We start from the raw sequence: 8276 nt of genomic DNA, 5'->3' as shown, positions 1-8276 counted from the left end.
GCTCTTCGGCCAACTCCGGTTGTCGCAGACTCCAGCCAATTTCGGACGTCATCGCCTCCAGCCAACTCGGACCGCCATTGGCTCCGGCCAACTAGGGTCGCCGACACCTCTAGCCGACTCGGGCCACCGTCGCCTCTGGCCAACTTTGATCGTCGTTGCCTCCAGCAATTTCGACCGTCACAGTCGCCACCGCCAGCCACTATCAACCATCATTCACTGTCTCCTACTCCTTGTAACTAAGCGCCATACAAAGCAGCCTACAAAGCGACACCATCATCATGTATGTCGTGCAGACCCTGAAGACAGTGTATTGAAACTCCAACCATTACTCCTTATGACTTCTCTCTACCGCGGAGCTACAAGTCCTTCTACGCACCGACGTTGTAACTCGAGAGACTATGTAACACTTTCTCACCAGTGACACAAGGGACTGTACCTGCAGTCGTCAGTTCATACTGGATCTCTTGAACTGGGACAGGCCCAATTATTTTTTCCCTTTCCAGATTTTCCACGTAAAATTCCTTATATTTCTACGAGTCATTTTTTATTATTTGAGTGTGTTAGGTTCTAGTGCAACGGTAAGACGTTATTTAACCACTCTATCACCGTGAATTCTCTTGCACGCATTAGGTGCCATAAAAAAAAGCTACACAAGATAAAGTGGGCAAACATTTTACTGTTATTGAAACAGATTAACGCCATTGTGCAAGAAAAAGTAATCCAATCTATACATACCTTCTCTTTCTCCTCGTGTTCATTTTCTTCTTCCTCTTCCTGTTTCTCCAAATATTGTCGAACCCACTCAGCTTGTGAGGATTTTCCAAAATCTAAATATTCCTCATCAAGTTTCCCTTTACTTCGAACAAAAACTCTAGAAGTGCCCTCCTTCACTTCCTCTATAAAACTTTTAGTAGGAACCCAATTTTCACGTGCAGTGGATATGATTCTAACTGACCAATCTGTCAAAGAAATATTGAGTGAGTGTATAGATATTCAAACTTCTAGCCAAACAATAAAACATTAACAAAACATAATATGATTGAGCCAAGTGAATAAATGAAAATATTTTGATGAAAGTATTTGCATTAAAAAGAATAAAATAATATTATAATTGAAGCCAAGAAATCCAAACAACGTAAATAATATTTTAATAATCATTAAATGAGAATTTTAAAAGAAGTATATCTTAGAAAAGTTAAAAATAAAAAAAAAGTAATAGATTGAACTCAAAATTTGAAATTGACTTGACTTTAAAGAAGATACATGAAGTTAAGACTTTACATTCAGCTATGATATCAATTATGATTGGGAGAATCAAGAGAGATATTAGAATGGTGTTGTCACAAATATTCAATGATATCACAAAGATTAACATAATGTCAAATACTTGGTGATGATGCATTTAATACCAAATAAGGTGTTAAAGCGTGGCAATATTAGGTGGATCAAATATTCCAGTCATATAACGAAGTTTTATGGTGAAAAACAAAGGAATGTAGGCAAAATAAATAAAGTTGGTGCTAAGTTGTAGACTCGCATTTATGCTCAAGAGATAAACTACACAGTTGATTGTATTAGAGAAAATTAATGGAAACACGTGGATGGAAAGAAAGGGATTTTCAAAGCTTATCAGTCATGAGAAAATTTTATGATCAAATACCATGATAATTGATTTAATGTGCATTAAGTAGAAAATTTGGCAACAAGCCAGTGTTATAATTATTAGAATATATAAATTGAAGTAGCCCCTAACATTAGAAGTAGTTTCAGAGAAATCAAAAAATTTTCAATCACAGTAACAATGCATATATCAATATTAAAAAAAAATCAAGTTATACTTGAGTGTGGGAATTAAAAGTCACTATAAATATCATAAAAGATGGTATATTATTGAAACATAACTTCCATAATTTAAACTAAGTAAAACAAAAAAAAATTGTGTCAAGCAATAACATCCGATAAAAAATATCATACAAACTTACAGGTAAATTCTGTAAATTTATATTTAAATAAATTATATCATATAGATTTTAGATTTTAGCAATCAAGAAATCAGTCAAAATAAAAGTATGATGGACATGATAAAGGATATGACTCTTATTCTCAAGAGATGGGGACCACAGAAACTTGAATACCTATATGTATTTTGCACTCAGTGTTTAGCTTTTTTATGCATATATCTTTCTATCTATAAACACCTACAGTGTATCTACTCTGGAATTACAAACTGAATAATGTTCTCATCTTCTTTTCCCCTTTTACCTTTTTGATATTGCATTCTCTTCTTTCCTGTAAAAGCTGCAGGCTTTCAGGACATACAATGGTAAAATTAAAAAATATGGGAATTCTCATATTACTATATTACTCCTTAGGATTGTTTTTGCATTTAAGGCTACTAATTTATAAAAGTTGAGAGTTTTTCTCGTGCTTTTCAAGTGCATCTCATCATCGTATACATTATTTAACCCAGACTCTTAAACATAATACATCAACATGCGCAAAAAGGCTAGCATATAAGAGCTTTAAAACCTAATTTAGCACTCAAGATGAATGGATGAAAAATAAGTTTTTTCAGAAAACTCGCCCTAATCGTTTGGGGGCAAGTCTTAATGACTTTATATTTCGATGGAGTTGGAAATGCAATTAAGTAACCAATGCAACAAAGCATGATGCAACCTCTTTCATTTGTGGAAGATGCTGCCCCGCTAGAAAACTTCTGAGGAAGCTCAATTCCAGGTATATTCAAACATAGCCAGTCCAAGGCAGTCTCGAACGTAGCTGCCTCCTGTAAATCCAAGGTAAATTAATCAAAGAATCAAGCGATCAGCGATCAGAGCATAAGGACACATAACCTGATTGATAAACAAAAATCATAAAAGCAACTGAGTTGGTAAATAATATCAAACGTTGAGAGCGGAGAGGGCTTGCTCTATTTGATCGGAGGTGAAACCCTCCAGAGATAGCATGTCATAGACACCGCGAAGCCTTTTGGCCTTCTGAGCGCGGGTTCCAGAGGTTTCAAAGGCAGCGACAGGGAGCGGGAGCGCAGTCGGCGCAGCGTCTGAGCGTGGTAAATCTGTGTTGAGAAGGAGGCGGCGAAGGAGGCGCTCATTTTCCGCCGATATCTGTAGCGTTGGAGCGGACTTGGTAACCGACGTATGCCCCTTCGATTTTGAGTGGGATTTCCCACTGCCCTTCTGCAGCTTCTTGGGAGCCATTGCTCGCACCTTGACGTTGGGCAGCAGAGAAACCGGGTTGGAGGGCCGTGGGTTACCATGGGATTCGTTGGGTGCACTTTGATTTACACTGCACATTTTAACCAGCCTAAATTTAAAAATTACACTTACATCTATATCTGCCGAACTTTTCTAAGAAAAGCTAAATTTAAAAATTACACTTACATCTATATCTGCCCAACTTTTCTAAGAAAAGATACATAGTTCTAGAATTCACCTTATTAAACTTTATTATAGTATAACTCAATTTCAATCGCTTGCAAGCACTAATGTTAAAACAAACTAGCTAAGTTGACAAAATAAACTTGACATACCAACATCATAAATGCAATTAAAATGGAAAAATAAAAGAAAACACTTCAAACAAAACAAATTAAACATATCACAGGTCCGACATAGCGGAATTATGGTAAGTTGATTCACTACTCATAAAAGCAACAACTATGAAGCACAGACCTTCAAAATGCCTTCCATGCTCATGTTGGCACATATGAGACACATGTAGCTCCACCGTGGTTTTTTTAGTGCAATTACATGTGGCTTCACCTGGTGTGAGCTCTTTGCAAAACTTTATGAATTTCATAGTGAAATTTTCTTATGGTGTGACTCTGTAGTTTTTTTCCCGTTCTCAGGTTTTTCCACATAAAATTCTCATGTGTTTTTTTGGTTGCTTTGATTGTGCTTCCATTTAGATCTGTTACAGTTTTTTTTTTCTCAAAACTTGTGTGAACCTGTTATTTTGTGTTGTTCTTTTGTTTCTAATTAATCATAAGATTTGTTTCTAATTAATCATAAGGCACAGTAAAATTGGGAATTGATCTCGTTATTTCTAACAGATGGTTGACATCCTATAAATTTACACCAATTGGGCAAAACTGTGAGGCCATTAGGCCAATGCAGGCAATATCTCGATAAGTGGGTAGCCTAATAAAAATGGTATCAAAGGATTACAACAACCGGAAGATGGGAACTATGTCCTATAGAATAAAGCATTACGCCATGAGAGCCACCTCTTGAACCCAAGATGAGACAAAGTGCTACAAGGTAGCAACCACCACTAGAATCCTATTTGCCTGGTGAATGCTTTTGGGTTAAGAAAAGAGGTCGTTAGCTACTTGAGTGGGAGAGATTGTGCAACCTCTCAAATAGAACGAAGTCGAACTCTGATATATGCGTTAACCTAAACCACAATGGAAATACAAATATTATTGCTAAAATTCAAATAGCTTGCAACAACTCAACATAAACAATACAAACATGCAAACGGAAAGGACAAAGACAACCCTACAAAAAATAAGAAAATAAAGCAAAACACATAAGCAACTATCTCTAGGGAGAGCGGCAATTTCAGTAAGACCAAAAGAGAGCGGCGGTAGACTGGAAGATGATGATGAACAAATGGTGGCAGTTTTGGGAATTGAGGATAATGACAGGAAGAGGGCTAGAGGTCTTTTCAGCAACAATAAAGGGGGAATGTGTGGTGACTGGAAAGAGACAGAAGAGGAGTTGCAGTGGACCTAGACAACAACAGGCAGGTGGTGGTGGGCTTGGACAACAACAGTAACAGGTGTCCAAAGGTTGGACAACAGCTGGACGAGGTGAGGGTAGATTGGACAGCCGCAGGAACAGGTGTCGGAGTGCTGCTCGCAACAGGTACGAACCCTAGAGGGGTCGACGACAACAAGAACTGTCCTGGAAAAACTTGGCAGTAACAGGAAAGAGCCTAGAGGCCTGGACGGTGATGAGAAGATGGTTGGAAGATGGCTTGTGGCTGCTTACAAGATCAGAAAATATTATTCACATCTACTGAAAGAGGGGTTGGAGGGGGCTGAGGAAGGATAAATGTTTCTCCGGAGTCAAGCTACAGCCGGAGCACCGCCCAGACCATTGAAGACGATCTCCACTTCATATGAGTTACAACCGCAACACTTTCTCGTCGTCAAGTACAACCACAAGAGGGGAAGAACGCCTCAAAGGCAGCAACTGAAATCAACAATCATCAAAAACCTGCCCACCCTAAGCAAACACAATAATATAAAAGATGCTAGAACAAAGAAACAAGAAGGAATTTGAAATTGGGATAGGAGTGGAAGGTTGCAGAAAAGGTATGTAATGAATAGGGAGGAATTGCAATTGGAAATAAATGGAAATAACAAAAGGGGATAGAAAAGGTAAGCAATAGAATATGAATGAATTGCAATTGGATAGAAATAGGAAAGGGGATGGAATAGGAAAGGAGGGGGAGAGAAGGGCTGGCCCGCGACACTGTAGCAACTACAATACATCAGGCCAATTCAGGCCAATAAGCTTCCGAGTCAATCTCCTAGGGTTAGGAGAATTTTGACCTCATTTGTCGAAGCTTTTAGGGCAGGAAAATTTTGATGGGGCTGGCTTGGGTAGAAGCGGATACTAGGAAACTCTAGGATATGACTAAGGTTGAGCTATCTATGATACCAAATCATATCGGAGTTAACCCAAACCATAATAAATATTATTATTGGAAGAAAATAAATGGTTACAATTAAAACACTTGAAAGTGAAAATACAACACACGACATAACTCGCATTAGGGCGGATCCCGGGTGATGGCAATGACGGTTAAGGGGCACAGAGAGGCGGTGATAAGGTGGGAAGGGGTTCCCAGACTATGGATGAGAGCTGACAAAGGTTATGGGCAACTGGAACAACAAGACAACATGGAGTAGTAGTCCAAACAGTAGCATGTTACAATTTGGAGATGTTGGACAACAGGAAAACAACAAAAAGAAGGTAATGCATGCTGCAGCAGCGAAGGTGGAGGGCTGGGACAGAAAGGGCGGCGAGGACGAGTGAGGAGAAGGCAATGGGGGTGGCTGGAACTGTAGATAACAGCAATGACAAGCTATTGCGGGTGGTTGCAGTGAGATAAGGCAACATTGAGCAAGGTAGGAAGATGCGAAAGGGGATACAAGGAAGATAATCACCACCTTGGGAGAGAGATACAACTCGAACATCATCTAATCCCTTGGATACAACCCTCGAAGAGGAAAACGAATGCCCGCGACTGTCCTGATAGAAATCTAAAATAAAACCCACCAAAAGCAGTTGATCCAAATCCTAATATACAAATATATAGGAAAGCGCCAAAAAGTAACAAATGATAATAAAAAAGAAATAATAAGAAAGGAAAATTAGACTATTTTGGCAGCCCGAATCCCGTCTCACACTATTTGTTTTCCCGCAGTACTGTAATAGCTACAGTACCGTGGAAAAATTGTTAGGGAAAAAAACTCCTGCATCAATCTCATGGGGTTAAGGAAACTTTGACTTCATTGGTCAAAGCTTCTGGCTTCTCATATCACGAAGTCAAGTTTGCTAAACTGAAAGTAACAGAGATATTATAGTCATTTGGTAGGTTGATCAAGTAAGTGTTATCATTCCAAAGCACATTCTGGAAAAATAAGTATCCGTCCTCTTTTGGCACAAACTGAGCTAACACTGCAGATAGACTAGTATTCTCACCGATCAGGAATCGAGCCATCCCATTTATACATTGCTTCTTCCACTCACACTTAAGAGAATGTAGCTGATAAATCAGTATGTGAGGAGAAATCAACTTTGGGATGAAATATGTGGCTTACCGCACCACTCTCACCAACAACAACTAAGGAGAGGCCTCTCCTTCACTAATAGAACCGGATACCATTGAAAATTTTCCTTCTCCATCAAGTTCCCAAGACAAATTTTTAGGTTGGGGTTCGACATCTGATGATTGGTACCATGTTGAACTGAATCTAACATATGGACTCTTGAACTAAATTTAACATATGAGCTCTGTAATTTTCTCAACTTAACACAAAAGGGTGGGTTGCATCACTGACATGTGGGACCTCCCTTAATAGGGGCAACTCAACAATGAGTCTATGTATCTAAAGGGTATGGATTTCTTAATTTAGGGTTACATGTGCCTGATATCGGCTCCTTAACCTCATTGCCCCTTAAACAACTAAAGACAGTCTTGTTGATGCTTCCCTCAATGCCTGCAGAATGCTAGCTCGAGGTACCATAATCTCATACTCTACCAGAATGCTAATTACATCAGTCACTACCTTCTAGAACAACTACTGGTACATCAGCTGGAATTTCTATCTTGGGTTCAATTGGAATCGATCGTGTCTCTTCCTCAATGGCTGCAAATTGAGAATCCTCTCTGAAGTTTGCATCTTTTTCTGGATCATCGTTTATCTCTTCAACTGAAGGATGCTCCTCTTGCTTCGTGTCCTCACTGTCATCAGAGTCTACTACTGTGTCATTACCCAATTTTTCAAGAACACCATACTCCTTGACACAGAACACTCCCCTGGTATAGTCTGATTCCATATGCCCAAATCTGTGGAACTTGTAACAATTACTAGTTGTGAAAATTTTAGGAATGCGGATTAGTTTCATATGTTCTCCACTTCAAATAATTTTTTTCTCTGACGGGGTTGTCTTGGATGTTCTTCTGGGTGTACTCTAGTTGTAACATCCTGAAGTTGAACTCTGCTTGTAAGATTGAGTGGTTGCTCAATTATGTGGTCTCTACCCTTCTGAAGCTAGGGTCTGAAGTTTCTATTTGTAGTAAGATGGTAGGAATTGACGTTGTATCTCCCGCTTCATTTTCAAATTCTCTCGTTACTCATATGCAAACACTTCTCTTGACATCCTCTGATACAGGATTTCAAAGTGTCATGGCCGGTCATTTGCATCAGCAAAGTCCTCCATATGCAAGAGATTCAAATTTTCTTCTCTTGCTCTCTGTTAATTCTTTAGATCCTGGTAGAGGGTAATCTCCCACTAGGTTTCAACCTCAATATCCGCAAGCCTCCACTGAAGTCGACAAATCTTTCGCTGCATTTCCTCTCGAATGGGCTCCGACATGTATTTCATTGGGGGCATGATTAGGGTTTAGGGTTGGGAGGTGGAGGGGTTAGGAGAGCCTTCGCTGAAGTCGACAGTCTCCGACTTGTATCTCATTGGTGGCATAGTTAGGGTTTAGGGTTGGGAGGTGAAGGAGGGGTT

The 8276-nt window shown here is 39.3% G+C and overlaps 1 protein-coding gene across 2 annotated transcripts in view; it reads right to left on the bottom strand.

The window, feature by feature from the left end:
• The window catches only part of LOC110031419 (DExH-box ATP-dependent RNA helicase DExH7, chloroplastic), a gene marked incomplete at its 3' end in the record, with an annotated part of 94359 nt that extends 91078 nt beyond the window's left edge, over nt 1-3281 (bottom strand). Inside the window, 3 exon segments of one of the 2 annotated variants that reach the window (XM_020734601.1) lie at nt 736-959; nt 2677-2785; nt 2907-3281. In XM_020734601.1, coding sequence (XP_020590260.1) covers nt 736-959; nt 2677-2785; nt 2907-3218 — 645 coding nt within the window. 2 annotated transcript variants of the gene reach the window in all.
• Between the last annotated feature and the right edge of the window lie 4995 nt (nt 3282-8276).

Source organism: Phalaenopsis equestris, unplaced genomic scaffold, assembly GCF_001263595.1.
Source record: "Phalaenopsis equestris unplaced genomic scaffold, ASM126359v1 Scaffold000810, whole genome shotgun sequence".
Lineage (NCBI taxonomy): Eukaryota > Viridiplantae > Streptophyta > Magnoliopsida > Asparagales > Orchidaceae > Phalaenopsis > Phalaenopsis equestris.
The sequence above is the reverse complement of the archived record's forward strand: the minus strand, read 5'-3'. Positions and strand labels throughout refer to the sequence as shown.